Source organism: Chlamydotis macqueenii, chromosome 15 (assembly GCF_036417535.1).
Source record: "Chlamydotis macqueenii isolate bChlMac1 chromosome 15, bChlMac1.mat, whole genome shotgun sequence".
NCBI lineage: Eukaryota > Metazoa > Chordata > Aves > Otidiformes > Otididae > Chlamydotis > Chlamydotis macqueenii.
Genome location: NC_141570.1, coordinates 10,182,838 through 10,202,429, shown reverse-complemented (window position 1 = coordinate 10,202,429; position 19,592 = coordinate 10,182,838). Strand labels below are relative to the sequence as shown.

Sequence of the window (19,592 nt, the reverse complement as noted above, 5' to 3'; positions counted from 1 at the left end):
GATGTGTGTTACTACCTATTTCTGGTTCCAGAGGAGGTTGCTGTCAATGCAAATAGGAACATTTTTTTCTGAATCCAAACTAAAAGCCATTCTTGGAAAAAAAAAATGAGGCTTGTTTAATAGGAAAATAGACTTAATTTGCTTGAGTGCCTAGGAGGAAGATGTTTAGTGACCCAGTTAGGAAACCGCTGGGCTACTGAGTCCCCCATAGATACATAACTCTGCATGTTCACAAAATTCAGTCTTACTCTATCTTCTCATTATCCACCCATGTGAAACTATTTAGTTTTTGACAATTTTAAAAAGTCCCCAAACATGCAAAATCTTTTAGGAATCTCTGCTGAAATATTTTGTTTTCTTCTCAAGCTAGAACTAACTTTAATGTTAGTGGCATTATATAACTATCCAGGGTATCTCTAACCCAAAATTTTTTGAAGCTAATGAGGCTCTTGCCATCAGGTGCAGCGGACCTTGGAACATGGAGTGTGCCTGACGTGATATGCCTTGATATCTTGTGCACTTCAGTTCTTTTGGAAAGCTGAGGAGAGATTCACCAACAGTAGTCACTCACTTTAGTGAACAGTCTCCACCATTGCCAGTTCCTCAGCTTCAGGTAAGCAGCACAATTTCTTTGGATAACCTTCATTGCAGTCAGCTGTTGCTGTCTCTTGGCAAAGGCCCTGTGGTTAAAAACATAAAGCAAATTGGTTCAGCCTGAGAATGCAGGGTGTCTGCAAAATACACACATTAAGCAAAGAAATTCTGGCATGAGAGTCTGCTGATCAGCCACATGTTTTGAGAAGTCTGGCACAAATTCTTTTGTCACTTAAACAGTGCCTGTGCTTTCTTGAAGAAAGGTGATAACTCTGTTTAGCTTTCTAGTATTTTATTTAGTCTTCTGGTTTTTGGCTGTTCGCACTCCTTAGGTAGGCACAAACCACAAATAATTGATCTAATTCTGGGTGTGAATGTCTTTGTAGTGTAGAGGGGCACTCAGAACTTGCATTGACCATAATGCTTGAAACCTATTATATTAAAATTTATTTGCTCAGCAATTTGAAAGCCTTGGTACTGTGCAAAAAAACAAATTAGCTATTGTTAATAGTTTTGTGATGTACATGGACTGAGACCATGCTAGATGATCCGTGCTTTGTGCCCAAGCTATTTAAGAAATTATTGTATGTTTTACAAATGCCAGTGGTGCTGCTACTTGTAATAGTGCATAAGACTCCAGTCATAGGCTAGGATGCTCCTCCTCCCGCTTGTACAAACAGTGTTTAAATGATGGGTCATTGCCTCTGAGAGCTTACTGTACACAGGGTGTAAGTGGCCTCACAATGTAATTGCTTCCCTGTAATTATACTAATAAACCTTTTCTGGGCAGGAAGCGAGTCCTTCATTAGGCACAAGTTGAGTTCTAATGCAATACAAATAACAGGTAATAATAAAATATCTAAATATCTACAGAGAACTAAAGGCTACTGTAGATACTGTGCTGCAGAAGACATTATTTTTGATAGTACATATTCTTACTTTCTTGCTAGGTAGCCTCGGCACTGAGCTTGGAAGGCAATAATAACATCTGTGATCTTCAGGTCTCTCTCTTCTTCCAGGTGAGCCAGAACACCAGTTCTGAAGAAGATTTTACTCTGTCCAATTCTGTACAAGTTGGGATCAAGTTCCAATGCTTTAATCTGGAGGAAAACAGGATTATTTGTTAACTCTGGTGGTGAAGTTTAAGGTATTAAAAATTACTTTTCATTTCTGTTCACTCTGAATAGCTTTTATATAAGAAGTATAGACCTGATTATCAATAGGATTAAAAATGCTTTCCTCACCATCAGTATGCAAGCCTGCTTTCCATCCATGAATCCTTTAGGAATAGCGTTTGCAGCAAGAATTTCATATCTGCCAAAAGATGTTGATATTAGGGAGGTTGAAATGCATCAGATTCCATTGTACAAACACATGTGACACCACTATTAAACTCAGAGTTAGGACCAAGTGAGGGATTCCTACCGCTGACGGAACTCCTGGAAAACAATCCTGTTGGGGAATCCCTGCCGGCAGATACGAATACCTTCTAAGACACCATTGCAGCGTAACTGCTCCAGAACTAAATGGGCATCAAGTTTGCCAGCCTGAAAAGAGAACGGAAAATATTTTTAGCACAGTAGAAATTTACAAAACAGTACCGGCTGCATATCTATGTTTGAAGACATCATTCAGCTCTGCAATGTGCTGGTACAGTGAGCAGCTCAACATGAACAATGTGCCAGGAGTCTGAAAATTAAGCATTTGAAATTTACCCTTTTTTCATGATTTGGAATGATACAGCGAACAAAGTTGGGATTGGTATTCCTTAATGTGGTCATCAGTTTGGTCAGCTGCTCCTTATAGAGTTGGCCAACAGTACGGAACATGCCTTTCTTGGTTTTTGAAGCACTAGGGAGTGAGCTTTCAGTCATCTTGGCCATCTGGTCCAGCCCAACGATACGGTCCACTGAAATATAAAAGAAAGCATGAACGGAACTGCTTACATAAACTGTCCTCCCCTCACATTGCACCTGCCACTGGCATTGTTAAACTGCAGCTTCCCAAAGAGAACTCATATTTTTTTGACACAGTAGAAGCATCCTAACAAAAGTACTAGAAGAGCCTTCTGGGTAAATAGTTGTCTTCTGTCAAACATGAATATGAGCGTCTTTGTTAACTAGTGACAGAATGGAGCAACTGAATACACAGAATATATATTTTATTTTATGTTTGCTCTAAAAAGAACAGTCCTTCTGCAAAATATCCAGTCGGTATGTTGGTGTCAGAACCAGGAACTACAAGATCTCTTGACTCCCATCTGTTACCCAGTGGTTCTCAAAGTCTGGCTAATAATCTCCTCAGTTATTTGATAAGTCAGAGCCACCTTGCTGGTGTTTGCATGCACATTTATGTCCATGTATTAAATATTTGTACTGTAGTATATGTGTTACCAATTCATCTAAACTTTTTAAAAACCAAGTGTTTTATAGTCATACAGACATTCCTCTGATGGAGTTTCGTTGAGATTATGTGTATCTGGAGAGAACTGTGCAGGACTTCTGGGAAAGGAGTGTGTAAGGTAAGTCATTCATAAAACCCAGCAATAACCTATATTAAATGAGGTCTACAATATCACATATTCAGCAACACTATAACAGTGTAATTAATAATTTTTATTCTGTTGCTGAATAATTTAAGTAAGGATTTTTTTAAAATAGTGCTTAAAACTATCTAATTTCCATAAATATGGCTTTAGAACACATTGTTCTTATTTCTCAGTTCATTCTCCTCTATGCTTATCATTTTCACACTTGTGTCCTGCCAGCAAGGGACAGCTGTCAAAAAGTTCTAGTAGAAGTTTCTCCCTTTAAACCACATTACTCGTTTAGAGTTGCGATTCATACCATCTTTCCAAAGGTCTGCTACAAATTTGTCTGAAGACTGGTTCAGCAGAGAAGTCACATTGTCGTTTAGTGGATCCATGTTCTTTGTCAGCCAGGCAGTTGCATTGTAGGTAACCTGCAGGAAACAGTGCTACATCAAAAATAGGTTCGTGATAAAGAAATCTGGAGTGTCCAAGAACACAGGGCACTGTATTAACACAAAATCATACATATAATTATAATGTGAAAATCTTTCTATGGTGGAGAGCTGAGTTGAGTATTTATTCTTATCTCTATGAGCATCTGAAAAGCTTTTTGCAGACCTGCCCTGCCTTTAAAAAAATCTGCTTGCTATAAAGGAATCCAAATTACTTGGATTTTCAATAACCCCAGTGCTGGTTATTTTTTTTTTTTATGTGAGCTTAGCACAACCATGTACATTTTGCAAATCTTATTGCACATGTTATGTAATAAAAGCACTTACAATATGCATTATATAATTAAAGCTGTGCCTTATCAATGCGGGCACTAGACTGTTTGGTTTTTACCATTTGGGCATCAAAGAATCAAAGTTCCCTAAGTCAAAGTAGCTCAATCTGTCCAATACCTTTCCTGCATAGTGTATGATACAGAACTCTGTTTTATCCTTGAGTTGCTTGGTCTTCTGGAATTTGGCATGATTGCCTTGTTCTTGACATAGTTTCTCCACAAAGGATGTGTCGGTAGCTTTGGGGAACCAGCACTCTTCATCCAGCAGAGCCAGAACACCTGGAGGGTTGGTCTGCAATGTGAGCAATATCAGATCAGCATCATCACAGGCAGAGACAAAGAAAGAGCACCACCTTCTTTATCCTTTATGTTACAAATCCTCCCAGGCAGCAAAGGATCTGAAATACCCTAAATGTCTCTCTTATTGTACTGATAGATAACTGACCCTCATGCAGCCTACATAGTATACCACCTGCAGAGATAATGTCTTACTGGTCTTTCAATCAGTTCAATGCAAGGTTGTAGGTCAAGGCCAAAGTCAATGAAATTCCATTCAATGCCCTCTCGCTGGTATTCCTCTTGCTCCAATATAAACATTGTGTGGTTGAAAAGCTGCTGAAGTTTCTCATTAGTGTAATTGATGCACAGCTGCTCAAAGGAGTTGATCTGTGAAGAGGAAAATAGTGAATTCCTAATGTTAGAAAGAGACCATCAAGAGGTCAAGACAAAATTTGCTGTCTTCTATTTATTTTTACATATTACAGTAATTCAAGTATAAGGATCCATATTTTTCTAATATAAGGGCTTGAAAATTTACAATAAGTTCTCAAGTGGTAAATCTTTGTACTGGGACCTGTTCAAGAAACCATAAAAAGCAGATCCTGGCTCTAAACACTGAGCCACACAGAAGCCCAGCAGGAGCATGCTCCCAGCCCTTCCTGTGCAAGGGAAAGGCAGGCAGCCAGGTGTAGTAGGCCTGTGGGTCATCTTGCCATCCTGAAAGAACCAAATTGGTTTTGTGGCTCTGAACTTAGATTTTTGTCATCTTATATCCAAACCACTGCATGATAATGAGCAGTTTAGCCAACTTCTGTCCCACAGTACATACCTCAAAAATCTCAAATCCAGCAATATCAAGGATCCCCAGAAAGGAAGCGCCTTGTCTTTTTGTTTTATCAAGAGCTTTGTTTACGCGAGCTAGAATCCAACGGAAAAGCCGTTCAAATTGTGCCTTGGCCAAAGCCTCTATGGCAAAGTCTGCCTGAAAGAAAAAGAAGAGAAAATTGTAAGTGAAAGAATTAGCTGCTCATTTCTGTAGAGATGATGAGACAGAAAACTGATATTTCACTTTAGACAAGGTATAAGAGAAAAAGAAGAAAGGAGAATAGTTTCAGGAGAGCTGAGCAGACTGCAAGTAGATACCTGCTCTTTGGTCTGAGCTTTCTGAACAACATCTCGTCCTACTTTGATCCTTGGGGTTAGAATAGATCTTGTGAAATCTGTCACATTAATCCCCATCAGGTGACACACTTTTTGTGCAGCTAGAATAAAAGAGCGAGATTTTATTTTAAGTTGAATTTTTTCTTAGCAGGTCAGTAAGTGTAAATACGAGCAGCTCAGCAAGTATGTGAGGTTATTTGCTTTCATTAAAAGCTTCTCAGTTTACATACTAGAGATGCCACTTGCCATAAAAGTATTATTCATGATCCAAGCAGCAAATTCACTGTTCATCAGTTTATGGATTCAAGATTACTAGAAAAGGGAATGATAATTGAGCTGATTTTAGGAATGGTATATCTTTTAAAGCCTGTGAAGTGCATGTGTAATAACAAATAAAAAATACTGATAAGAGTGCTTACGTAGCTGCTATTTTATTAATTTCTTAATGTAAACTAAATTTTTTAAGCGGCAAATCATACCAGTATTGTCTGGCATAGAAGCTTGATCAGTGTTCCTCTCCTTCTTGAAGACAATATTACCCAGCTGTAGGACAGATGAAACAACCCTCAGTATAGCTGTAAGAGAAACAAGATAATATAAATGAGGAACAGAATGGACACACTTTGAAAGCTCTGTTTTCTGCAATAATGAAGATTCATTGTAGTCTGTACCTCCATGGAAAGAGCTATGTTTGCTTTAAAAGACTGCACCATAAACTCTAGGAGCTTGAGAGCTGATTGAGCAGCATCTCAACAATATGTGTGGTGGAGTAAACAGGCCAGTCTGGGAACACCAGCACCTCCAAGCTAAGTTGTGCTGGCTCCCCAAGCAGAGACTTCCAGGTCTCAGGAATTCATCTTGCACTCAGTGGCCTGTAGCATCTTCCCTGCTCAGTCACTTGACAATCTGTATCTCTGTCTTTAAAATTAAAAAAAAACACCTATGAATTACCAGCAACATCAAAAATGTGTGACACTTCTGAAGCGCCAGTTATGCAGAAAAATGTGGATATTTAGTTGTGCAACTAAAATCAAATGTATACAAATCTTTTAAAGATTAGTGTCAAAGTATAAAAAAGTAATTGATTAATGTTTGATTACTAAAATATATATAAATGTGATATAAAACTTCAGGTAGTAAAATCTATTAGTATGTGACAGACGAGACTGTATGAATTGAGGGAGTTCTATTTGTTTATTTGGTAAACTTAGACAGGAGAAGAATACTCTCCTAATGAGCTTATATTTTAGAGCATGAGATCAAAGGGCTTCAGACAGTAATACAACAGCTGCTGCTGTTGTAGTGGAGAATGCTGTCAACACCCATACACGTCCTGGCAGGAGAAAGGACCAGTCTACATCCGTAACATCACCTGAATTTACCAAGGCTGGGATTTGCACTGCTGTCCTGCAAGGCAAGACATTTTTTCCTGAGCATCCCTCAGCGACTGATGCAGGGGTGGGATGTGACAGAGTTCTGCTCCTGGCTGGCCCAGCTGGTCCAAGGCTGAAGCGATGGGGTGACGCTGCTGCTGCCACCAGGTGTCACTTGGGGCACGGCCACGCACCGGCTGAAGCCCTGCGCACTCCCAGGAGCAGTGAGGGGTAAAAGCTCCGCAGATAGATGGATGTCTCTGGCAGGCCCAGCCAAGATAGTTTAATTCTTGGTTCATGCTCTTTGTTTTTATTTCTCTTTTCTCTGAATCAGTGAACACAAATATGAGCTATGTAAGCCTATTCCATTTCTTTCAAAATCAAATCAGTATATTTTCGCAACTTTTTCATGCTAGTTGTTGGAAAGTTCTGGAAAATGGCTTTAAATAGTCATTACTGTTGTTAGAGCTGGCTTGAATTCAGTAGGCTGTTCTGGGCATGTTTGGAGTTCTTCTAGTGAGAAATCTTCCCTTTCATAAACAAGAATTACCTTTCAAAACACCATGTGTTACAGCACTTTTGCATGCTGACAACTGCACCGATGCTGTGGAATTCAAATGGGTCAGGAGTGCATGTCATGTCCCTCCTACAAGCAGGTCTCCAGAAATTAAGAATTACTGTATAGAGTTGCCCTGTGCATCACCACTTGTTCTGTGTGTCACAGAGATAATTTCTCTTTGATGACATATACTCCGTTTTCCAATATAGATGATGATTCTTCAACATTTCTTTCACTGTGTTTCCAGCAAGTGCTGCTGGTTTAAATCTTTGATTGAGGTGGTTTGCAGGGTTTTCATCATCAGCTTCAGCTGCTCCCACCAGTACCCACTGCAGCTGGGGGAAAAGGCAGGTCACCGTTTTCTGAGTCATGAATCTATGACAGCGGTTTCCGTGGCTTCACTGTCAGTCTGTTCTCAGCCCCTGCTATCCTCCCCCCAGATTCCTGCTGCTGGTTTATGTTTTCTTCAGGCACTGTACTGCCACCAGTTCAGTTGATGTTACTGGCTCTGACCAGCTCTGCTTGTGCTGTGTGATCCTGATCCTGTGTTCAGATCCTGCCTTGATCTTCCGTCTCTCTTGATCACCCACAACTGAGTTCCCATACTGTCCTGAAGGTGAGGTAGAAACAACTCTGTGCTTGAGAAGTTTCACCTTATGAGAGAACCTTCATTCTTCCATGAGACATCTGTGGTTTAATTCATCTAACACCTCCTGAGAAGGAGGGAAATCTATGAGCACTAATTCACAGTGCACTTCTTAGAAACAGTAGCTAGCTGATGGTTGGTAATAGTTTTACACAGAAGAAATAAGAGGCTAAGAGGTTAAATAACATGAGTACACTTGGAATCCTCCAGTTGGTGGTTCATGCAAGATCACACTTCTCCAGAGAAACATGGACATAAAATCTAAATAATCTTAGTTTTCTTGCATGTAGATTCTTACATGTAGAATCTTCATATGCATATTTTGCAAGTGATTATTCTGGACAGAATTAACCTCTGTGCATTTGCATCTCTATATAGTGTCACTTGCAGAAGTATACCTTGAATACAAGCTTGCTAACAATTCTCACCTGTCTGTTCCTCCTCAGTAAAGCCCATAATTGTCATGGCTTCCAGGGTCTCCTGAAACATCTCATCATCTTGTTGAGCAGGAATAGGCACATGGCCATTAGATAGAAAGGTATAATTATTGAAGCCTTCCAGCAACAGATCATCTGAAAAGCAGAGAAGAAAAGCTTTACTTAATGCTCTTGGTTCATGAATTCTCCTAATGAACAACAGGAAGAAAAAGCGGTGTTTTCACCAAAGGAAGACTCTGCTTGTATGAAGAGCTTAGGGTTTTGTGCTGCATAAATATTTTCAGAATAACTCTTCATTTAGCAAGCTTGATTGTGTTAAGTTTCCTTCAGTGGAATTTTGCACCCTATGGACTCAAATCTGAGCCATTCTTCCTCAAAGTCTTTCATTTAACACCATGTGTAATGCACTTAGAATTACACCTCTCCCTGTGGGGATTCAAGTCAGGTAACAGTAAGAATGGAACCAGGTAACAACCATAGCAGGCCAGACCAAAAGACTCTTCAGCCACATACTGTGGCAAAAACCAGATTCTTAGGTAAAGAGCATAAAAAAAAGGAGAAAATACAGAGTTATCTACTGCTTTACATATTCTTTAGCAAGCAGTGATTTAGGGAAATATGTCATATTTGAACCATGATGTTCCAATATTTATGATGTCTAATCCTTTTTTTAGATCCACTTACACTTTTCACCTTCTCAACATTCTGAAGCTATGGGTTTCAGAGTGTAATAATGCGCTATGGGAAAAACATTATCTTTCTTTATTCTAAAACCACAAGCCAATATTTTTATTGGGAACCCAAATTTATTTTGTTTACAAAATAATGAATAACTCTTCCCTATTCATCTTCTCAATATCATTCAAGATGGGATCTGAATGGGTTTACATCTCCTGTAAATTGAAAGATCCCGTGAACTGCAAACAACCTGCCTCAAACAGGTGGACATGCATTGAAGCTTTCTTCTAATTCACTTGGGAGAATGATTTTGTATAGCTGAAGAGCTGTTTGTTTATAGAAAGGATTGAATGACATACAACTGAAGAAGTTAAGATAAGTAAGCCATTGCTCAGACTGCTCAATGAGATATGAGAATTGTTAGCAAGTAACTTACTTCTCATTTGTTCAGAAGCTCCAGCAATCAAATAGTAAAAGATATGAAACGTTCGCTCATCTTTAGCCTGACGAATAGCACGGGATTTTTCAAGCAAATCTGTTTGTCAAGTGTGTTAAAAAAAAATCAATAACATGTTTCAGTCATTCCTTAATTGTGCTATCAGCCTCAGAACCATCAATAGCATTGTTGAAATACTTGCCACGAGCTTGTCTAACATGAACGTGCGTCTACTTCTGTGGCAGGAGCTCTGGTATTGGTATAATTCTCACCACAACCAGTAGATCAATTTCCTACCTCTTATTGTACCGTAAATGCTTATTGTACAGTAATAAGCATCACAATAGACATAAATGCTTCTACAATCAGATACATAAAAATAGTATTCACAGTATAATTCATTCAATTTTTAAAATCAAGTACCAATATGATTCTTTCAACATTAGATGGAGCTGCTATAAAAAAAAAACCTCTTTAGGCCAGTATTGTAGGTATAAAAGCAATAAAACCAAACCTTATTTATGGCCCATTTTTGTGACTATAAACTACTAAAAATGAAGTTGGCAATAGTGTAAGTATTTCAACACCAGACAGGGATTCACTTCTTAAATGCTATAGTGCTATATATAAAACTTCACTTAAGATAAAAAAAAACAACTTGATTTTTTTCTAAAGATCACTTGTCAAAATAAGAGCAGAAAGATACTGTTTGTTGTTTGATGCTACACCCAAGAGCTAAGGTCCTTCGTTATAGCTGCATCTTTCTTTCTCACTTATTGGAGCAAGCAGCTCCTTCTCTATGCAAGGATGAGCAATGCAGCACTGAGGAACCTAGCTACATATTAATCTGTTCATTAAAACACAATCTCTCATAAACACAACTAAGGGAAGAGGCAACAATACTTGGCAAGTAAAGTCAGGCTAAGCTGAATTCCTCTGAAACTTCTGTGTTTTTCTCCTGAAAAAATATGTCAAGGTTATTGACACATAGCTCACTGCTCTGGGTGTGTCAGTTGAAGCAGCAGGGCAGTATTTGGCATCCAGAGCAGACAAGTTCTCTGGAAATATCAAGCACTTGATGCTATCTGGGGCATCAGCACCAGCAAAATATTTGCTTCACTTCAGCTGAGAGAGTTTCCAGAACATGTAATTTCTGACCATGTCAGTTTAACAAAATATGCAGAGACCAAGGCAATTTCAGGAGAAACCGTCCCTTGGTTTGACAAAGGGAGAGGAACTGTAAGGACTCTAAGACAGCTCTTCTGACCACACTGCGTTCTTTGGCTTTTCCTGTCTCCTTTGTCTCCATTAATATAAAGTCTTTAGAGGGGTGGGAGAGAAAGGTATATTACTTTTATTAAAATGACCCTTCAGTCCTCCAGACATGAAATAGAAAGCTATTAGGTACCAGATAGACATCTCCCTTCACAAGTTATTCTCAATGCTTTTTCTTGGAATGCCTCTATCCCAGTACAACATAAATGACCTTTTCTATGTCTAAACAGCAGGGCACGTGCAGCCACAGGCTTGATCGGTCAGTCTGCAAGGCTCAGGACCCTTCCCTTACAGAAGCCAGGGTGCACAGGGCTGAGGGTGAGATCGTACTGAGCATCTGGATTTCATCCCAGTGTGCGGTCGGGACTGGGATGAAGTGCCAAACCTGGACTTCAAAACTGAGGAGCGCTCTCCAAGTTCCTGGGTAAGCTGTAGTGATAATACCAAGCATTCAGCATTTTTACAAAGTGCTTGTCACAGCACCAGTATGAAATAGTAAAGTTTAAAAACTTTTTATGCAGCTGGAAATATAGACCATGGGGAACCGGAGGGACTCATGCAGGATCACACTGATAGGAAGCAAAACAACCGTACAGCTCTCAAGATCACATGCAGTCTTAACCACAAAACAATCTTTTGCCATTATCGTATTATTGGGACTCTGCTTTTAAAGTCTCCCGCCATTGCCTTTGGTATGGTGCTTCCATTTTCTGAAGCTGTATGTGGGGAATAGCACGCTTTCCTATTGCTGAGAAAACAGACCTGAAAATGTAAACGTGAGAGTAAGACACACTGAGAAGCTGATATCAGCATAAATGGAGCCACTTCCGTCCATCTTTGTTTATACCAGCCTCCGCAATATTTGCCTTTCTTAGACATGCAATGGAGCTTGTTTATCTTGCTTCCTTCTGCCCACCCGAGTCAGCCTCCAGTGCAGCTCACTGAAAAGGATACAAGTCTCTATGTTTGCTCCAACAATGTAGCCTGTCACATCAAAGTTGATGCGGATGAATTTGCCCTGTGAATGAAAAGAAGATCTAGATTGGGCCATTCTTTCAGGTTATGCCAGGTTTTCCAACATTAGTATTTAGCCTGCTTAATAAGACATGTACGTCATCCTCATAAGAACAACATGCTTAATATCCTCCTGCCGGGACAACCTGTGGAATAGCCTGAAAAGTAGTGAACTTCTCTGACATTGCCTCTGCAGAGATTTGCTCCCACATTGCGTTCAGGCACTCAGATGGAAAGGAGTCCTCCCTACTGGACCAAGCTTTAGAAGCTGGGGGTATAACAACATCTATTTTCTACTTTGATTTCCACAAGTTCAATGAGGGAATAGCATTGGATCTGTGTAACTCCCTCTGCTAAGGTTCAGGAGGCCTATAAGAAAGATGGAGACAAACGTTTTAGCAGGGCCTGTAGCAACAGGACAAGGGGTAATGGTTTTAAACTGAAAGAAGATAGATTTAGAATAGATATGAGGAAGAAGTTTTTTACCATGAGAGTGGTAGAACACTGGCACAGGTTGCCCAGAGAGGCGGTGGATGCCCCATCCCTGGAAACATTCAAGGCCAGGCTGGACGGGGCTCTGAGCAACCTGATCTGGTTGGGGATGTCCCTGCTTCTTGCAGGGGGGTTGGGCTGGGTGGCCTTTAAAGGTGCCTTCCAACCCAAACCATTCTGTGATTCTATGATCCGCATGGATCCCTGCACTTTGCAGGGAGAGAGCAGAGGTGGGAGAGGAGAGTATGCAGGGAAAAAAAGCACCTGCCAGCAGTCCCAGAAAAAAGTGTCACCAAATAGTGACAGCCCTCAGCTCCCATCATACTAACTTGAATCTCTGTGACTGCTTTTTCTTTTTCTCTTGTAGTTTTTAATTTAATATATTAACCACTCCTGCTAAGTAACAGTCACACCTTATGAGATATATACTCAACAGTGGTGCAAAGAACAAGAAAGTGCAGATTTTGTTTGTAAATATTCTGAAGGTGGATATGTCCTGGAGCAGGAATTGACTCTGGAAGGCCAGACAGACTGCTAAGTTGTGAGAGGACAATGGTAGCTACTGTCAAGTTTGAACTTGATCTTTAATCTTCTATAAGGCCGAATTCCTGTTTCAGAGAGGAATTATAAACTGTTTTTAAGGGATTAGTTTTAAGACATTCTTTAGAGAGAAGCACTGATGAGGGCCGCTGTCTGTACGTTGTGTTTTAAAAGATGCTGTACCTCCCCCCCAACACAGACCCAACTGGATTTCTCCTACTTACGAATCTGGAGGAGTTGTCGTTCTTCACAGTTTTGGCATTTCCAAAAGCTTCAAGAATAGGGTTTGCCTGTAGAAGCTGTTTTTCCAGCTCACCCTAAAATTCATTCAGATGCAGTTAACCCCAAACTTCAAAATTACTTTATTAAAACCAACACATGTACACTGGAGAAAAATGTGAAAGATAATTTAAGTCTCTAACTTTCTTTTTTTCTGAATACTGCACTTCATGTGGATTTGTTTTCGTTCTCTATTAATCTGTATGTTTATATATTTGTGCAGTTGACTGCTGTCCTGTATACATGACCCTTTTCCAGCCCTGTTGCCTGTGACAGATCAAAGTCTATTAGTCTGTTTAGCATCATGACTGGCTTTTCTTAAAAAAAAGGGTCATTCAATGTCAAATATATATTTTTTTTCCATTTTAATATCATTTTTAGTAGGGATATTCTTAAAGGAACCTCTAGCATGTCTTTTTCAAGTTAGTTTATTGAGATCCTTTGCTAGCAAATGATGATGTAATTAGAATAACTTGCCGAGAATAATTTTAATGTAATGCAGCACAAAGCTACCAAGCAGATTTCATCAAGTCTATTAATAATGATCCATGCAAGGCTATTTAGGTTAAATGTGGAAATGCATTGATTTATTTCAAACTAGGATAATGCATTCTCATGCAAACACACAAACTTTGTATTATATTGTTAATTGTGATTGGTAATTGCTAATGAAACAAATCATGCAATGAAACAAGCATGCATTTTATACTCCTATTTCTAAACAAACCAATGAAGTTGAAAAAAATCCTTCGCTTATGAATACAGCTTTTGTTAACTTTTCATTCAGCTCTGTCCTATCAGGTCACTCACTTTCACATTTGCTTCTTGTCGTCCTATTCTTTGAGTACTACTCTGCAGTAACGTGTATTATTTCAAATAACTCACCCTGAAAAGGAAAAAGTCTTTGATAGATAATATGATATCATTTAAATAATTTTAATTAGAAAATTAGGCAATATTTCAGCTGAATCTAGAGGAAATAATTTGGAAAATGAAAGTGCTTCCCAATTACTGTGCAAAACTGGCAACCTTTTTCTAAATGCCATTCCTGAATGCCTTGTAACTTATGTGGCAGCAATGAGAGCTGCCACAAAAACACCAGTAAAAAGCAACAGATTGTTAACAAATGGCTAAACTTATCTGCATGGTCACAAGGCAGGAGAATAAGCAGCTTCCTGAGAGCATAGTTCTTCTGAGAGCTAAGGCATGTATCAAGATTGCATTTTGAAAAAAGGAAAAGAAAAGCCCCACCAAGATTCCTGAGGTCCCTGAAGTTTCTTCATACTGAGCAACTCTTTTCAGTTACACTCTGTAGACTTAAAAACTCACTCTATGTGTAGGGTGTTGCTGAAAGCAGATGGTGACAGCTAAAATAGAGCTTTCTCTGCTAAACTGAGACAGATATATGCCATAAACTGGGGGTATAAAACTGCGGCTCCAAATTAACTGCATTGTATGCAGCTGTTGCCTATGCCAGCAATGAATCAGTCTTTCTGCAGAAAGCTTGTCAAATGAAGTACTAAATTAACTAAGGGGCAACACATTGCCCTTTGTCATAGCCAAAATCTGAAAGGCAGCAGTCAGAATGGGGGAAAAAAAGACCCCATTAAAGAAAAAAAATCCCCTTTGCCTGGCACAGAAACGGAAAGAATATGCCAGAAAAACCTGCCTGTGTTCCCAAAGCATTGGTATGCGGGTGTGGCACACTGCAATACGGGAGGGCTACGAAGGCCTGTAAGAAACTGCTGTAACACACCTGCAGACACACGCTGCAGTGGGAATTGCTCTGTTACACACCGTAGCAGCAAGCTAAGAACATGCTAACTTTTGCAGATGTGAACAATTCTCAACAGTTACATGAAAACGTAAAATTGAAAGCAACATCAAATGGAAAGCATGCAGCCAACCAAATCAATCAAACACCGTGAGGTTTAGGAATTATTTCACAACAGTCCTAAAAAGTTCAACCTGAAGCACAGAAAGCTTTTGGGTATTTTCATTCAGAAATCACATTGCTCAATTGCAGGCTGAGTGGCTCTTTCAGGATCGTGGGAAATTTCATTCAAACTATGGCAATTTGAAGACACACATAGAAGAGAGTGATATTTGAAAGATAACCCTGCCTGTGTCAGACCTCATTCTTTGCCATGAAGCCTGGCACAGTTAGGGTTGATTTGTGAGAGCATTTGGCGCTATTGTTGCTTTTTATCATATCATACAACATATTTCGACAAAGTCTCTCTTAAATTTTGGAGGTGCAACAATAGCATGCAGATCTACACTCAGTGCCTTAAACACACATCAAACAGTCTAAGTTACTCACGTAAGAAAAAGATGGACCTTGCTGTATTGAATAACGTGGTATAAAACAAGTGTCAGTATCATTTCCATTACACAGACATTTTTATTGTTTTTCCTGTATTAAAATAACCAATACACAGTTTCCATGCAAATAAACCAGGAATACAAATACGAACAATCTATGGCAGACATACCAAGAGTACAAATACCATTAATATATAGAGAGCATTTTAACTGAAGAAAAAAAAAAAAACCCTGAAGCAAAGGGATGGGGTTTGGATGCAGTCCCAGGTTAGTCTACCAGGATCAGACAAGGACAGATATTTTTATGGTGAAACCCGATTTCTTCTCTGGTGCAACTAAGGCATTTTGTTATTCGTTATTTTTTAAGGACTGAAATCGCAATGTCAGTAGTCCCAGTCACTCAATTACTATTTCTCAGCATCTTATAGAATGACTTAGACTTTCTCTCAGCTCCTGTCTGGTGGATATTTGCGTTCAGGTCTGTCTCAAGGCCAGTTCGATCCTGAGACTCACGGAGTCAGCAGCAACTGCAGTTACGTGCCCGTTAGGAATGGCCTTGAAAGCACAAGTTCATTTCCTCCAGCCACTGAGCAGGGACCCAGTAGGAAAAAATAAGTTTTTTGTATAAACATTCAACAAAGGAAAATGATGTTTTTAGTCTTGGACAGATTCCACTGAATTTAATCGCAGAATTCTAGAAAATACTGCCCAAAAGGACATCTACTCCCTCCCCTGCCCCAGAACAGAATCTGCTGTACATAAACAATGATTATTTATGGTGGCAGAGGCCAGGCTGCACACCATGTGCTCTGGAGTCCTCTGTCTGCCGGCATACAGGGTAGGCAAGGGCAGCTGCAAGAGCCAACACAGGTGTGGTCATGAGATTTTTACTTCATTTCCCACTGCCCTACTAATTACTCATTTTGGACCCAGTCTTGCACTTGGGACACATTGACATGTCTTCCTGAATTAAGCTTGTTTTATCATAAAAGTGAATGACTATATTTTTCGGCAGAAATTTGAGTAACATTCAAAAGGCTGGAGATGACGTAGGACCTGGAGTTGTGTCATTGAAAACAACAAAGACAGTTGAGGTCCACAGACACACTAATCATCTCTGGGAACTGGTCAAGTAGCAGCTCATATTTCTTGCTCGTTTAGAGCAAGAAAATGAACTTTAGTCACTATTACAAATTTTGAAGGAACACAATATTGTAAAAAAAATTGTGCCTTTCAAAATTCTTCTCTCTGATGGAGGAGTAAAAGGAAAAGACAAGTTTTATACTGGGACTCTTTGCTAGTTAGTAAGAAAACTTCCTTGCTGACAAAGCCAATCAAAACTTTGGAAGTTTAAATCCTGGTATACATTTTTGTGATGCAGTTGGACAATGTGTTTGTTAAAGGCTTTCCCAAACTTCTTGGATGCCAGGGGCCAAGGGTAAAATAAGGACCTGAGCCCTTGCAGACTTCAAGGGCTTCATGCTAGGATATAAATAGGTGCTATGCATATGGAAAGCTATGAATATTTCTCTTCTAGCGAAGTACATTCTGATTTGATGCCTAAGGGAGTGTCAAACAAAAGTTTTTTTCCATAAACATAGAGCTGTGACGTAACTGTGTACTCTTAATATGTCGACTCTCTGGCAGCCAGAGGCATTGACTTGCTGTTAGCACGGTCAGCTCAGTACAGTCCTAACAGACTCAAAGGAGAATGGAATATGGAAGAGCTCACTTACAGTGATGCTAATGTCCTTTTTGCCCTTATGTGATGAAGCAACAACAGCCAGGTACTGAATGACCTTTTTGGTATTTTCTGTCTTGCCAGCACCAGATTCACCTCTAAAGGGAAAGAAAGTAACACAAAAGAAGGTAGGTAATCAGTGGACTCTTTCTGCCACGTGATGTATTTAGTGTATAAAAACAGGACTGGAAACTGCCTGGCTCTGATTAGTATCTACCCCAGAACACCATCTCTCCATATCCACCTGACTTCAGCATGCAAAGAACGCGTTATCAGAGCTGTATCTCTGTCCCGTTAGTATTTTGACTGGACATTAGGCCATTTAAGGCAATTCTAAAACACCATGCATTTTTGAACAGCAGTTCTTCTTGCTTTGGCAACATCTGAACATTTATGAGAAGTGGAGCTGGCAGAGAGTCTGCTTGTGTTTTAAGATAAAAAAATACAACACTAACTATGATGTGGTACAGCAATAAGAAAAAACATCAGCAGCGATAACATAGCTTTCTCTTCTGAAACTCTGGCGTTAGCCTAACAGCTTATATCAGTGCTGGAGAATAAACCAATGATCCTGCCTCATCTGAACTCCATGTTCAAACGCTCGTGGAATTCAGTGGGACCAGAACTGGGACTGCCCGAGGTGTCCCTGCTGACTGGGTAGTAAGGGACGATTTGTGTGAGGAGATGTCTGACCGGCAGCATGGGCCTCCCGGCTGTGCTCCCTGCAGTGTCCCTTGGGCAGCAGGAGGGCAATGGTAACGTTCACCTCCTGGAGGAGTTCAGTATATTTACAACTCTTTAGCCCTCTGTTAACATAAAATACTGGTTTTCAAAGTACAGGTAGAAGGGCCAGATTTACACAGTCTTTTCTCAGAAGAACGTTTCCAGCCTCCTTTCCCCTCTCTAAGTGTCACATTGCATCGTCTCATCTTCTAGATACCTTTGGCTCTGATGATTATACAGACAAAAATGTTTTTATACTGTCCTGTCTCAGCAATCAAAAAGGGCACTAAAGCGGGTGGCAATGTAATAAACTAGGTTCTTTCAACTATATCAAGCTGGTGCTGTGAGAAGGGCAACAGTCTAAATGTAAGTTGGACCTCTTTGTTTTTGAATTTAAACTAAAATAGATTTAAAAATAAAAAGAACAATACACTTTTTAATGTATTGGATATTTGTCAACTCTTTGGAAGCTGAAACTGTTTCGCTGGATCCATTGCAGTTCTGCTTCTTTTCCTAATTAGGAAATACAGGAGTTAATTTTCCCTACCAAGGGGCCAGTGATAAATGGACATTAAAAATATGACTAAGTGCTGGGCAGAACCTTCAAGACAGGATGAAATTGATGTAAACTTAGGAAACCAGAAACAATTCCTGCCTGAGGTATGACACAATGAGAACTGTTTCTTCTGGCTTTTAGAGTTTTAACCAGAAATAATTGAGATTAATACGTTCCTTTTCACAAGACCTGGGTTAATTTGCACAGTTTAGAGTTTGGATTCATCTCTGCCTGGACTTCAGTGCTAAAACATTTTCTTGTTATATTGATAAAAATTAAGTGTCCTGGGAACAATTCCAAACCAAGCACACCAGTTTGAAGACATATGCATACAAGTTTTCAAATAAATCTACCTTACAACATTGTTTCTTTGGAAAAAAATAATAATAATAAAAATTTCTTCAAACAAATCTTGGGCTTTGAACTATTCCATTTTATTAAAGGCTATTTGTAGTTCATCACTCCATGAATTGCATTTCCTTTCTCCCAGGGCAACAGTGCCCATCATTTGGCTTTCCTCTGAATCCCAGTGAGTATTACCATATATGGCATCATTTTACTTGTAATTATCCTACCATACTCTAATGCTTAAGTTACTTAACATTTTGTTCTGTGCTTTCACCCTTAACTCTTTGCTCCTGCACAGGCTGAGGGCTTTCCTATTTTCTGCAGATAGAATTGGAGGCTTTAACTTCCTTCTGAAGTGGACAATAAAAAGTTCAACATGAAATGGAAATGCTTCAATATGAAATGGAAAACAGACAGGATCTCAATAGCTACAAGTAGGAGAAAACTCTCTAAAGTCAGTAAATAATGAAGAATAATGTCCATAGCTGAGGAATACATCTATTTTTTCAACACATCAGATAATTTTTGAATGTCCACAACAATAGACAGGCCTGATAAACAAGTATCCATTAAACAACACTAGTAGCCCTCAAACTCTGAGGGGTACATCACAGCTCTATGACAACATCTAGATTTCATCTCAGTGATAAAATACCATGTGTTTGAAAACTAACTAATAAGGAGGAATAATGGCTAGATCAGGTTCAATGCCTCTAAACATCAAGAAGCTTAAAAGGGGGAAGATCCAAGAGGAAGAGAGCATGTCAATCTTTTAGTTCCCTTCACAGGTGGATGAAATTATTTCTAGAACTACTGAGCTGC

General features: G+C 39.5%; 1 protein-coding gene and 1 long non-coding RNA gene across 4 annotated transcripts in view; one reads left to right on the top strand and one right to left on the bottom strand.

Moving 5' to 3' along the window:
* The window catches only part of MYH11 (myosin heavy chain 11), a 62,523-nt gene that overhangs the window by 16,233 nt on the left and 26,698 nt on the right, over positions 1 to 19,592 (bottom strand). For 2 of the 3 annotated variants that reach the window (XM_010125487.2, XM_086759850.1), the window contains exons 6-22: positions 17,139 to 17,241; positions 15,401 to 15,421; positions 13,023 to 13,115; positions 11,707 to 11,770; positions 9,478 to 9,576; positions 8,355 to 8,498; positions 5,828 to 5,923; positions 5,331 to 5,449; positions 5,017 to 5,169; positions 4,401 to 4,574; positions 4,027 to 4,200; positions 3,441 to 3,555; positions 2,310 to 2,503; positions 2,020 to 2,141; positions 1,839 to 1,908; positions 1,534 to 1,694; positions 572 to 680 (exon numbers count right to left, since the gene is read on the bottom strand). In XM_010125487.2, coding sequence (XP_010123789.2) covers positions 572 to 680; positions 1,534 to 1,694; positions 1,839 to 1,908; positions 2,020 to 2,141; positions 2,310 to 2,503; positions 3,441 to 3,555; positions 4,027 to 4,200; positions 4,401 to 4,574; positions 5,017 to 5,169; positions 5,331 to 5,449; positions 5,828 to 5,923; positions 8,355 to 8,498; positions 9,478 to 9,576; positions 11,707 to 11,770; positions 13,023 to 13,115; positions 15,401 to 15,421; positions 17,139 to 17,241 — 2,011 coding nt within the window. The remainder of the gene's footprint in view (positions 1 to 571; positions 681 to 1,533; positions 1,695 to 1,838; positions 1,909 to 2,019; positions 2,142 to 2,309; positions 2,504 to 3,440; positions 3,556 to 4,026; positions 4,201 to 4,400; positions 4,575 to 5,016; positions 5,170 to 5,330; positions 5,450 to 5,827; positions 5,924 to 8,354; positions 8,499 to 9,477; positions 9,577 to 11,706; positions 11,771 to 13,022; positions 13,116 to 15,400; positions 15,422 to 17,138; positions 17,242 to 19,592) is intronic. The other variant, XM_086759849.1, reaches the window with a different exon arrangement.
* Positions 1,643 to 11,195, top strand: LOC147598843 (uncharacterized). The gene is made up of 3 exons (XR_015260208.1): positions 1,643 to 1,741; positions 3,027 to 3,115; positions 10,983 to 11,195. It is a non-coding gene; the product is annotated as an uncharacterized LOC147598843 (long non-coding RNA).